The 13,801-nt window shown below is 37.5% G+C and overlaps 1 protein-coding gene across 1 annotated transcript; it reads left to right on the forward strand.

Annotated features, from left to right (window-relative positions):
* The first annotated feature begins 1,191 nt into the window (after positions 1-1,191).
* On the forward strand, positions 1,192-12,285 carry LOC137184321 (tumor necrosis factor receptor superfamily member 23-like). Its single transcript, XM_067591873.1, has 7 exons — positions 1,192-5,779; positions 6,997-7,093; positions 7,183-7,308; positions 7,930-8,061; positions 8,222-8,249; positions 9,220-9,398; positions 9,658-12,285. Exons 1-7 carry the CDS (start codon positions 5,765-5,767, stop codon positions 9,816-9,818), a joined length of 738 nt encoding a protein of 245 aa, XP_067447974.1. The 5' UTR covers positions 1,192-5,764; the 3' UTR covers positions 9,819-12,285.
* Positions 12,286-13,801: the final 1,516 nt, after the last annotated feature.

A 13,801-nucleotide genomic window follows, 5' to 3' on the forward strand; every position in this document is an offset into this window, starting at 1 on the left:
AGGAGAAAGTAAAGAAGACGCAACTGGTTCAAGATGGAAAGAAAAAGTTTAAGGAGGACAGAGAAACACACAGAGGTTCAAAGCAAATGTAAACTAAAGGACATCCTAACAAACAAAAGTCAAAGCACAAGATGTGACATGTAAAAGGATTAACAGACCTTTTAATACAAATACTAACACTGCACATCAACTCTATTAACATGATGTTTTCTTCAGCTGTTAGAAGGTCGTTGACTTCAGTAACTTGTAAACTCAGCACTAAAACTGACAGTTGCGGTTATTAGGCAACACAAAATGCTGATTCGTTATTCATCTGAATGATTCATACATTGGTCAAACTGTTTTCTTAATTTGGTTTGAGCAAAGTCATTCCTCATAAGTCAGTTTTGTTATTTTGTTATACTGCAAACATTGATCAATATTAAGGACCATATAGACAGTGTGAGAATCCAGATTTGTTTTTAAGATAGAGACTCACTGGTCCATCTGTCATCCATAAGGCCCACATTTATTTATGTGTTGTGAATTAATATTGTTAATATTTATTAACCTTATTTTTGTGCACTTATTTAATTTCAGCCACCTTACTGCATGTGTCTATGACGACACTGTCGACACCACATATTGTATCCATGACACGCTCGCCCCGAAAGACAAAACTAGTAGTTTCAGGGCGCCTACCACCCCCACCTGAAACAAACCCTAGGGGAAAAACTGTCAGTCATCATTATTAAACATCAGAAGGATCATCAGTGATTAATCTATAGAGCTCAGACTTTACAAAGTATTTCACAATTCAGGATCAAATGAAAAGATCATTAACAGGGAAGTAACGGCTTTAATAAAATTCATAAATTGAATCATTTATATGTTGACACTGTTGGGATGCTTTCAACTGTTAGTCTAAAGTCTGCATTCACATACAAAATGAAAGAAGTAAATTATTGTCATTTTTACCTGGACAAGTGACTTTTGTGCCTGGGCAAGTGAAAGGAAATTTACTCATCTGAAGGACAAGAGCCTCAAAAAGTTAATGTTGAGCCCTGATGTGATCTCAAATTTGAACAGCGTCACTGAGTGAGTCTAGGCACCAAAGTAACTTACTTCACTGCAGCTGGTTTGGGACTTAACAGCTTTTTGGATTACATGATTTTTTCTTACCTTAAAGGATTTTCTTTTTCAGAGTAAGTACTTGTGTTCTGGTCTGTTTTTGCTCGATGTAAAGTTGTCAGACCGTATCATAGAGGGATAATGTGGACTTTCTAACATCCTACAGCTTGCTAACTTCACCAGCTAATATTCAACTGCAGAATACTCTGAAATTAAGGATGCAACAAACTCAGAATATTCATAAATCTGCACTGGAAGATATGGAAGACCACAAAGACATCTGATATTTTGTGCAGTGTGGACAGTGCACTTCTTGCGGCGTGGTGAGGAGTAACGTTAGCTGTCAGTAGGAGCTGCAACAGCAGCAGGAGTCACCGACGTCACCATGACGTGACCATTATCCTCCTCTCCAGAACAAACAGAGCCAGTGATTAAAACAGATGAAAACACTGAATAAAGCAGTTTTACGTGAAAAATCAGTGTTTCTCTGATGCTGTTCAGCAGACACAGGACGTCTGGGAGGGGCTGCTAGCCAAGCTGCTGCTAATGTTTGCTCAGCTTCTTTCTCTGATAACTTAAGATCCGGACGTCCGATGACTAAAATCCTTCTTAAGTTAAAAGCGACCAAGATCTAAAAGGTTGATCTATGTTATATATTTTGTTAAGTTGTGCACTCACACCATCCCAAATGTTTCCAACTATTTTCAAACCCAGAAAAATCCATAATTTTAATCAAGGTAACGGTCCGTTTCATTTGGTCGCCTGTCAATGGCGTCATATCCCCAAAGAGTAAGATGATAATCATCTTGTGCGCATGCGTCTGCATTGTGGTTGACCACCACAATGGCGTCTACCAAAGAGCATATGTATACAAGATAATGGGTCGGCATTGTGGTCACCTGCCAGAAACGAATAAATGGACTTTTATTGAGTTTTAAGCCCAATTTTTACAATAAACATTTTAGATTTTGGTTGTTTTTAACTATATCTTTTAACTGGATGAAGGATTTTAGTCATCTGATGTCTGGATCTTAAGTCTGGAACTTAAGTTCTGGAGGGGCTGCGAGCTTGGCTACTCTGTCTTTTGTTATGGTTTTGATTGAGAGACCTCTAGCAGCTGAAATTACATATGTGCATTTAAATTAAATTGTAAAATTTAAATGGAATCATTCTTGATTTAACATTGATGACACTGGAAAGTTACACTGTTAGAGCCTTGGACTTTCCCGCGAGGAAAACCAGGAGGAAGAAGTTTTTAAGGTAGGAACGGACTTTGGTTGTTTCATCTGTTTGTGAGTGTGTGTGTGTGTGTGTGTGTGTGTGTGTGTGTGTGTGTGTGTAAGCTTGCATATGCATGCATTATGTGTGGAGAGAGATGGCCTACAGTCAGCCGGCCTGTACCTTTTGGTGACACAGTTTCTGTATTATATATGTATGCTTCACTGTGGACTTATACTTGTATTTGGTGCTGCAACAGTCTTAGAATTAAAAAATTGAACTGCAGTCATTAGTGATTGTGAATAGTGAAGCGTGGCTGATGTTTGTGCAGGTTGGATGAGTGGACGGTTGTTGAGTTGTGATGGAAACCAAATATCTGACTAGTTACTTTCCTCTGGTGCTGTGTTATGTTCCAACTGGTTTTCAAGCTAACTGGTTTCTATACCAACAGCAGCAGCTGTGGTTAGCAGATTTGTCACATATTCAAAAACATGTTACTGGAAATTTTCTGTTCCTCTTTGTCTTATGAATAACAGAGGAGGTTTGGGTGAGTGCCAATCTGTACTTTACTATACAATATATACAAAAGGAAGGAGAGTTATTGTAAATCATTAAATCCATGCCTTCAGTATTGTGTTGTGGGTAGAATATTACTACTTCTCTTCTACTCCTCCTGTGGTTCAGTGTTTATTTTTTATTAATATATTAGTGTATTTTGACAGTATTATTGTCTGAGTTATATCATCACTGCTTAAAAGTATCTCTTTGTAATATAATAAATATGTTTGGGTATTTATTAAGACAAGCCCCAAGGTAACCAGTTGTTTTGAGTAAATCCAAAACAAAATGTCACCTGGATGCTGACATAATTTACCAATATGTGACAGAAATAGTAAACTGTGAAAGCTTGAGTGGCTCACAGTGTTAGGCAGGTGATTTGTACTAAATAGTCTTTTGCTCTAGTGCGATCGATTCCCGCTCGACGCAATCTTGCAAAGATGATATTTTCTTAAATTTCTTTTTTTGTAGGTGGCTGTGATGTAGTGTTCACTTATACAATCATATTGGCTGCAGCAGATATGAGAAGTGACTTGAAAATCACCAGTAATATGTTTGTGAATGTGTGATGAATCTGCTGACAGAGGCAGACCACAGCTGCTGCTGTTAGGTACGGAAACCAGTTAGCTTGAAAACCAGTTGGGATGGACAGACTTCATCAAGCGTATGGATAGAGGGTACACTGGCACCATGCTCAGTAATGTTAAAACTGACACTTGAACATAGCCTGGAACAGCAGCTACATGAACCACACACATGCACGCACACACACACAGATCATCAATATCAGCATAAAATCCAATCATACACCCAACAAAAATTATGCTCAGTAAACAATAATATTGAAATAGGCAATAGGCTATTACAGTCCGAAGTTGTAAATGAGCTGGCTTTTGATGATTACAGCATGAGGTGATGGTGTTGAACACTGAAATGCTCCTCTGTGCAATGCACAGGCTGTACGCTGAGTGAAAGAGGAGGGACTGCTCGTTGCTTGCAATGCACTGCCACTCACAAATTCCAACCTATCATCATCATCATATGTTAAACAAGAAGCAAGAAACAAGAATTGTATTATTTGTATTGGTCGCGTAGTCACATTTGAAACAGTATTCATTGATTGCTATCCACTGGATGATCCAGCAAAAAAGGAAGCCTTCTGATTGGTTGGGCCTGAGTACCAAGTTGGTGAGCCCACGCCTATCCAGGCCCACCCACAGCTATGTGGTGCCAGCCACCACCGATGTCCAACCCACATGCTCATGACATCTCCTGTCACTCAGTCTGAACCACATGGAATTATGAGAAACAAGCAGAGGAACTTGTGCACTGATGTTGCTACCAATAGTTGTGTCACTGTGTGTGGGTGTGTATGGACCACCACACACCAGTATTACGTTTCGCCTGCTTTTGGTGCTGTCATGTGTCAGTAACCACACGTTGCAACACCTGATGGCGTCGGGCAGAGCACACGACCAGGTGTACCAGGTTGTTAATTCATTCCTTTCATGGGTTATGGCTTTTTTTAAAATTGTTTTCATGATTTGAGTTGTTTGTTTAAAATGTTTCAAATATTGGAAGTTAGCTCTAGTGAAGCTGTTTTAGATTCTTTGTTGGTTGGTTCTGCAGTTCCACATCTCGTCAGTGCCATCCCCCACCTCCTCTCACTCTAAGCCCAGGGTCTCAGACACTGGCTGCCAGTGCTGCCTCCATATCCTCCACCACCTACTCCTTACACTCTTGGAAAGTGGGCATCAGTACCACCCTTCATCATCGTCACCATCATCTGCTATATATCACAACCTCTTGACTTTCTACTTAAGTTATTTGAGAAATTTTTGATGTATTACAAAGTCAAGAGGTTGTGATATGTAGCACAACAAGCTAGCAAAGATCTGTAAAGTAAACCACGTTCCCATGCATACGCAGTGGCATCTGCCATACAAGGAACTTCTCTCCTGAGAGTAAAGCTGAAAGTTTACTTTCCGTGTCCGCTAGGGTCTGCGTGACATAACTTTCGTCATCAGAGGGTGTACGAGTAGGCTCTGTGCAGACATCTGCCTACCTGTAATTTATTGTGTCTGCGTGGACCTGTCCGCACCAGTATGCGCGGTCACAACACTGTCTCCCTATAGAAACTGATCTACTGTGCATGTGTGGAACGTGTCCTCCAAGCGGACCCCAGAAAGTAGTAAAAATAGAACAACCACTTGTCTGTGGTGTCCGCAGCTGTCCATGTACGCGTCTGCTTGGGAATATAAATGAAGCTTCACAGTCTTATCGCTGTTATTACTCTTTGGAGCTGAGCACATGAGATTTGTTGACAATAAAAAAAAAAAGAAAGAAAATTGCAAGCCTTATCTTTTAAGCTTGTCAGCCTATCAACTACGCTATTGAGCCATCCATGGTGCTGTGTTAAATATAATTCTTGTAGATCACATCCAGGCCATGACCATGTACCCAGGTGTCAATGAAACGCCTGGTCACGATGCCTGTCACATGTTTTATGTATATTAGCACCAGACACCATGGTGAAGGTGTGGTTACTGACGTGTGACTGCACTAAAACTAGGCAAAACGGCGTCCCATAGAGGGGTTTTGTGATCTCACTGTGTTTCCTGTTCCTTGCGCAATTTCTCTGAAGACTCCAAAGAACTGTCAGCTCTAACCCAGAACTATGTAGGCTTCCTTTAACACTTGACTCAGCTTAGAGGGAAATCTATAGATAGCTTAAAGTAAGAATGCTACTTCCTGTTAGTGAATGTAGGAGTGTCCTCAACTGGTGATGTTGTGATAATCGTACTTTTGTTTCAAATGAGAGAAACTCACACTCCTCTTAAGTGGGTTGTTTGATCACCTCAAGGTCTAATCTTCCAACATGAACTTTGTCTTGGTAAGTACTAATTTAGACATTTTAATTGGATCATCTGTATGTCTGTTTCCAGGACGCTTTAATGTAGTTTCTGTGAGTTGATTTTAGATAATAATAACTATTCTTAGCAGCAAGTGTTGAATAAAAATGATCAAAAAACATACAATTTGTCTCAATATTTGACTCAAGGGTTGATCTGCAGCCAACTATGTTTAGTAATGTAAAAAAGAGATATAAAGTATATCTGCACAAACTCAGTGTCTCAGTTCAGCTTTCAGTTGGTTAACATTAGTTAACATTAAGCCGTAGTGTTGCTTCTTATGGGTTGCTGGCAAACACGCACAAGGTTGTGTTGATGATGTTGATTAAGTTATATGTGGCTAAGTGAATGCCAGGTTTTTTATTTTTATTTCAAACAATACTTGTAATTATCAAAGTAATAGTAATTATTATTAATTAAATAAACCCACATCTACATACATTTGGAATAAGAATTAGCCCCAAATTGGAGGATGTAAGGTTAGCTCTGCCAAATTATATGAAGCCAATATGCTGATGTTTTGGGTCCAGGAGGTGGAAGTACCTTTTTAGATAGTGTACTCTCATTTCAACAACAGCAGGTGGAGTTTTGCATTCCCCACTCTTTTATCTGATACCTATAGGTCAGGAGTTTTGTCAGAAAAAAAACATCTTTCCATCTCTTGAAGATGGAAACATGCAGCTGCTTCTTCCTTAGATCGCATTAAGCTGCTGTGGGTAGAGAGACAGTCTCTACAAATACAGTATCACAAATATGTTTTCAGTTAGCAAATGGGGTAGTTAATTCCTCATCAATATGCACAACGTAAGGACTACAGTTTAGAATACCTCATAGACTCTATCTGACTAGCAGCAAAACCTTTTTCAGGGGTGGATAAGAATTGTTTAAGATGTGTGTGTGATATGTGAAAAGACTGGACCACCATCCCAGAAACATTTGGCTAGAGGATTTAATGGCACAATATGCATATTTAATAACCCGCTTGATATCAAAGATGTATGAAGATTAAAAAGTACATATGCCCATGCAATGACTTAAAGAGTTGTATTCAGCCAAGTTACTACACCATTACGGCTGTAGCTTTGTATGACGACATGGGAGCAGCTATGGTGTTGGAGGTGTCAGTTGATCTGCCAGCAGTCTCCTCTCCTCACAGTATCACACATTATTATTATCATAACCTCGTCTTTTGTTTCAGGCTTTCTCACTGGGACTTGCCTTACTTTCTATTAGAGAAAGTTACACTGAGGGGACAGAACAAACCAGTACATCATGTTATGAAAAGTGCCCACCTGGTAAGTTATAACACAAAATGCCTTCATGTTGCACAGTTATACTGGCATTATCACCTATTAACCCAACCCCTTTCTCCACTGTTTTCCAGGATATCATAAAGAAAGTGACTGTGATGATCCTGTTGGACAGTTCAGATGTAAAAAATGTGATGCTAACACATTCACAGATATAGAAAACTCCATATTGAGATGTGAGAGGTGCGACACATGTAAGAGTAAGTATCTTGTTCAAATACTATTCATTGAGTTTAGTGATATACGTACTGTCAGTTTATGGGATATTGTCTGAACTTGAAGTTAAACTCTACTAAGATAATACATTGTTGAACGTTTCTAGTTATTTAAAAGAAAATATGTTGCTTTTTGTTGCAGTTAACATTCACTTGTAATTTTCATGGTTTGAGATTAGACAGAAGTGGAAACACTGATTAGATAAATCTGATGTAAAATCTTCTTCTGTATGTGGCTGCACGTCCCGTTCAATGAGGTTGTACAATAGATCTAAGATGAGGGATTTTGTTGGATAATGGCAACATGTGAATTACGTACACTGTGTGCCATTCCCATTTTAACTCCAACTTAACGCACAGGTTAAATGTGATCTTGTCTAAAAGGTTATTTCTGTCCTGCAACAGATTCAGCCTTAATTTTGTAGTAGAATTTTAAAAAAGATATCTGGCTGTGTGCTGACTGAAGCAATGGCAAATTGATTAAAATAATCCTCGAATCAGCTCATGCCCTCCCAATTTTATTGTTCAGAATAAAACGCCTTGTCAGCATTGTGTGTTAATGCTGTGGATTGAGACAGAAATATTGTGTTTTTAAATTTCCCCCAGAATTTGAGGAGCAAATAAAGCCCTGCTCCTTTAACAGTAATGTGGTGTGTGAGTGTAAAACAGGATACTACAATGAAGCTACTCAAACTGACGACAGGCGGTGCGTTCAATGCCCCACTGAAGGTTGTAAAGGTAAGTAAAGACAAAGTCAAGGACATATTGGGATTCATGGCAGCCATATTGATTCATATTCTAGCTTATTAAATATAAATTACATTCTCTCAAAAGAAAGGCATGTGGTTTTTGGATTCTCAGAATCACATTGTTTATATTTTTTGGGTTTTTTTTCCAGATGGCAAAGGGAAGCAACAGGCTAACAGGTGGGTGATTTTACTATAAAACAGACGAAAACCTAGATATGTTTAAGTCATTAAATGAGTAGTATTTAATGAGTGGAGAGTGCACACATTGAAAAATCTTTTATAGGTGCTGGGTAAAAAACTGCAACAGAAGGCAGAAATCAGACTGATCTACATACTGTAGTAATAGATCCCAATAAATCTTGAGAGCTGAGGAAGGATCTTTTCACTCAGTGTAACAAGTCAGGCTCATCGCTTTAAGCTAATCTTTCCACTGTTAATTTGTTTTGGGGTGGTGACTGATGTCTTATCATCACTATCTCTTTATCTTTTGACTTTTCGTCACTGATGTACTTAGCTATTTCTATGTTGTACTTTCTATGATAATTGCTTTCTTTTTGATGATTTTATGACTTATGTATTTTATTAAAACTTCATGTAGAATATTCAATATGTGTTTCATACAATTTGTTGTTGTTTCCATTGAATCAAGAGAAAATGTCAACTATTCACTGACTCTGATATTCTACAATTATTAGGAGCTATCAGTAGAGTGTGCAGATGTTTTGTCTGATTTCTGAGCCAAAAGACCTCCTTTAAGTGCTATGCTCACATTTTGAGAGTGTATACTACTGCTCCAAAGCATTTTAAATTCCTATGAAAGTGACTCACATATAGCCAGAGAGTTAACTGTGCAGTTCAAAGAAAAAAATACCCCTTTTGATCTTGTAACTGACTTTTAGTGTTGATTTAAAAAGTATTTTTCTGTGGTCAAATCCAGCATAGCATGATTTCAGGTCGGGGCGAACTTTTTCTCAATGGTCTTGACTTACTGAGGTTTTACTGTACAACCTGCACTGAACAGTGTGGCTGCAGATGTTAAAAGTTTTGTTAAGACTGTCAGGGTAGCCTTACGAATAACGGATTGTAACTGTGCATAAATATGTTGTTATATTCCACTGTTGTCTATATTTATCTCTATGTTTTTCAGGGCTTGTAAGAACTGTCTGAAAAACTCAGAATGCAAGAAGATATGTCTATCAAATACAACTACATCCACAACTACAACTGCAACTACAACTACAACTACACCCACAAGTACAACTACATTTATGAATACGGCATCTTCAAACAACACACCATCGACTCCTGATATGGTCCCAGTTCCAAGTAACTTTTAGTTCTAAATATCTACTGTACTTAAGAAGTGATGTAGACAAAACAACTCACTGGTTTGTGTTTTTTTTTGATTTATGACTCATGTTATCTGTTTATGTTTCAGTAAGTTGTCATGATTCTTTAAGAAATGTGGTCATCTTTAAATATGACTCAAGTTCACCCCATATTTTAATCATCAGAGGTTTCCAGACAGAATTATGTCAGAATTGATGAGTGGTAGAGTTATATCAGTGTTTCTTTGTGTCCACAGCAGTGAACTATTTGACCTTGATGTTTCTTGTGTTGGTTGTGGTGACAATTACGGGGCTTTTTTGGCTCCCGTTCTCCACCCTCTTCATCAGGAACCTGCTCAGATACTCAAGACAGTTGTCCCTACTGGGACACAAACAAAGACCTGAAGCCGCCTGCTGAGGACCCCAAATTCAATGGTAACCTGTGGTAGAATGTAGCTAAGTACAAATTGCTGGAGCTGGACAATCAGAAAAGAGTGGGCTCATCAGGATGGAGGCCTTAAAGAAACTGGAGCTAAGACGTCCTGTTTCAGACAGAGGCTTAACTGAGGGGCTGCATAAACATTCAGTATGAATTAAAAAAGGAGTTTTTTGAACTATAAATCTTGCAAAGATAGTCCAGTAGAGTCCCAGATTAAAAATATAGATCTGTAAATTTGCATAATATGTCCCCTTTAATGTTCAGACCAAACCAAGTTTTTATTAGTGATCTGCCTTACTTATCTGCTTTAGCTGCTTTGTCATTAAACCGCCCCTTCAGTCCTGGCATTATGGGTGGGCCCCTGGAAGCCAGAGCGAGAGCGGAAACTTAAAGCGGCTAGCTGAGGTTAGCATGCCTGCCAGTGTTTCAGTTTAACCAGTGACCATGTTATCTGGTGACTTTCATGGCAATGCGTCGTGGTGACGGCAGCTGTTGAGAACACGAACAGTACATGTAAGTGTCCTCCTAAAAGTCTTAAATAATCATGTATTCAACACAGTATATGTTAGTCGTGTCCTTTTTGTGTTACATTGTGTAAATTAAATGGTGTCGCCAACAAGAGGCAGTCACATTTCCTCACTTATTTTTCTGAAATTAATCTTTTTAAATGGCTTGCTTGAGATGAAACGCTGATTCTCGTTGCAGTATCCACACTGATGGTCACAAGTTAAAGTAGGCTGGTCAAACCCCGGTGAATACTGGCTGTGTGACGACACAGTTTACACAATATTTAGCCACAAACTGTACTTTTAGTGCACAATGACAAAGCAGGTTAATTGGTTGAATATGGGACACTTTCCAATTGAAGATAATAGTATAAAATCACAAAAAAGACCAAAGCTGCACTGCCAACTTATCGGCTACGTTTTGTTTCCCACGTTATAAGAAACGTAAAAAGGTGAATGCTTCTTGCTTAGCACAGTTTAACTTACATTAATGGTTGGCATTGATAATAAACACACTGATTTATTAAAGTAAAATTGATAAGGCTTTTAGTAGCCAGCTGTCATCACTATGAGCAACCACAACGCATTCAGCTGAACAGTGCCAGTTAACACGGTCACTGGTTAAACTGAAACACTTGTTAACGATCAAAATGTTAAAATAAAACGTTAAATTAAAACAGAATCATGGTCATCACTGGAAATGACATTGTTAGAGCCCTGGACTTAACCACCAGTAAAACGTGTGGGGAAGATGTTTTAAAGGTGGGAATGGACTTCAGTTGTTTCATATGTTTGTGTGTGTGTGTGTGTGTGTGTGTGTGTGAAACTGTGCATTATGTGTGAGAGAGGGGTCTAAATGTATTAGATTTTGGTAATTCCAATACTACGTTCAAGGTCAATTGGATAAAAAATTATATACCATGGTCTATATAGGAAAGTATAAACTATGGTACCTTATTCCAGAACTTAATTTTGAAAAAGTAGGTTGTATTGAATTCCTCCTGCATTGCAATTTTGATATAAATAAGATCCCTGTTACACTGTCTAACTACCATAAACAAGTTTTAGATAGTATATTAGATTTACAAATAAAACATTGTTAATTGAGACCTTGGTTTAACATATAGTTGGTGACACAAAATGAAAACGGACTTTTATTTAGTAATACAGAATTTCTCAGGAAATATAGAATTCCAGCTATGCCTAAATAATTTGCAGTTATCTTTGATGCAATACCTCCTGGTCTTTTGAGATTAATGCAGGGAAATAGCATGTTTGATGTGAATCTGCAATTTAAATGTAACCTTGTGTCAGATGGTATATGCATCACAGACAAAAAATGTACTAATAATCTTCTTATGAGACTTTGCCAGGGGTCCGCACCTCCTCCTGCCAAGTTATTTTGGAACTTGAGATTTGAAAATATTAAGTGCAAATCAGTTTGGTATTTCAATAAGAAATATTGTGTTACCAACAAAACCAAAATTTTGATTTATCCTGTGAATCAGGTACTTTCAAGATTCAAAAATGCTATTGATGGAAAGTGTTTTGCAATAACGAAACTGAGACCATTTGTCATTTTATTTTATGATTGCCTGTGTGATTTTAATGATAGGAATGATTTTGATTGTTTATTTTGAACCTCTTTATCTTATATGGAAAATATTACATTCACAAATGCAAATGGACTAATAGAAACCACACATATAACAATTCAAAATAGAAATCAGACACTATACTGAACCATAGAAATTTGTAAAGATTAAAACATTTTCCTGTAATGCCTTTGTTGCTTGTTACATGGTACCCCTATGTATATAGTTTTGTTAGTGTCTTTTTTTATGTCAATTTGTATACTTATGTTTTATGTTTTGGTTGAAGATGATTGTATGGTTTGAACATGATACAGTATTAATAAAAACCAAATACCTGACCAGTTACTTTCCTCTGGCACCGGGAATGAATAGCAATACCACAATGTCAAAAATACTCCATTATATTATTATTATTATAAATCACACTGAAGAGACGTGTTCACTGAAAAATGTCCTCAAGTATCAAAAGAAAAGGAGTCAAATAAACTTTTTATTTTTGTCATTAATTGGTTGTGAGCAGACATCCTACAGAGACGTCCTCTCCATTGGGCATTACAGATTTTCTTTTAATAGTTCAGCAATGATGTAAGCTTTATCTGGGTTAGGGTTATGAAGGATTTATTATTGAGTCACATAGCTTCATAATTTTGGCTCATTCTCATTTGATTTTAGTGGCACATCATCCTGCCTCATGGGAGTACATGAAGATTGCCATAGAGCCCAGAGTTGCCCATGTTATTGGACAACCTGTGGCACACTCCTTTCACGTAGCTCACAACAAGAGCATGCTCAGTCTTGCCAACAGTATCTCTTCTGACTCCTCCATTTGTTACACAGAGATACCAAATTCTGCCCTCAAATAGGAAATTTAGAGTCCCTCAATTTAAACGAAACAGGCTGAGGAATTATTTTATACATCAGTCTATCCTATTGCTTAACCAAGAGCTGTGTGCTGCCAATTGAGATCTGAATCCAGAGGATATGATGTGATATGTATGATCGTTATGACTGTTTGATGTATTATCTATGTCTACGAAAAGTATGTATGTGTCAACCTCCTAAATGGAATGGCCCAAGGACGCAAAATGAATTTCAGTGTAAGCTGATAATAAAATCATATTGTATTGTATCGTATCATATGTGTTTCAATGGAAACTGGAGCAAAGTGCATCACATAGAATTAGTCTATTTTTAATTCAAACGTAAAAATAAAAAACAAAAACAAAAGAAGAATAACAATAAAATGAAATGAACATTAAACTTATACAAACTCAATAAACAAATTCTCATAAACAACACTAGTTAAATGTTACGTGTTTGAAAAGGAGAAGGAAGAAGTATACACTTAAAAGAGTTAAAAATTCATATTCTCTTGCCTTTTAATTATCTACAACAAGCTGTACTTTTGATCTTCTTTTTCTGTTTTGTTTATCTTAATAAAGTACTGTTGTATGTCAGTATTGACTCAGTGTGTTTCTGTAAAAATGACTGCTTATGTCTTGTATTCACTAAGATATTTAATGTGTTTGCTGTGTGAATGGTTTTATATCATTTATTATCAGGATTATTTTCAAAGTGACTACTTGTTATGGGTGTATGACCAAGATGTAAATTGGACCATTTTAGAAAGTATAGCATATTAAGTTGTTAATCTAGCCCCAACGTCTGGGGCTAAATTCAGCACAAACTTTCATTTTGGAACTATTTTTGAACCGTTACAGGATGTCTTGAAGAAATGTTAAAACAACTATCAATGTCAACGTCTCAATGTGTGCTAGTACACTGCCAGAAATTGTATTTTGGATTGGCCAATACAAAAGTGGGTGGACCATCTTTTCCCAGAAAAACTGACTTATGAAAA

This window comes from Thunnus thynnus, chromosome 6, assembly GCF_963924715.1.
Source record: "Thunnus thynnus chromosome 6, fThuThy2.1, whole genome shotgun sequence".
NCBI lineage: Eukaryota > Metazoa > Chordata > Actinopteri > Scombriformes > Scombridae > Thunnus > Thunnus thynnus.

Bases quoted from the DNA above. Each gene is read 5' to 3' on its own strand.
- LOC137184321 (XM_067591873.1), top strand. The intron at 7,309-7,929 runs GTAAGTATCTTG...AATTTCCCCCAG, and splicing joins GAGGTGCGACACATGTAAGA to AATTTGAGGAGCAAATAAAG. The intron at 8,250-9,219 runs GTGGGTGATTTT...TATGTTTTTCAG, and splicing joins GGGAAGCAACAGGCTAACAG to GGCTTGTAAGAACTGTCTGA.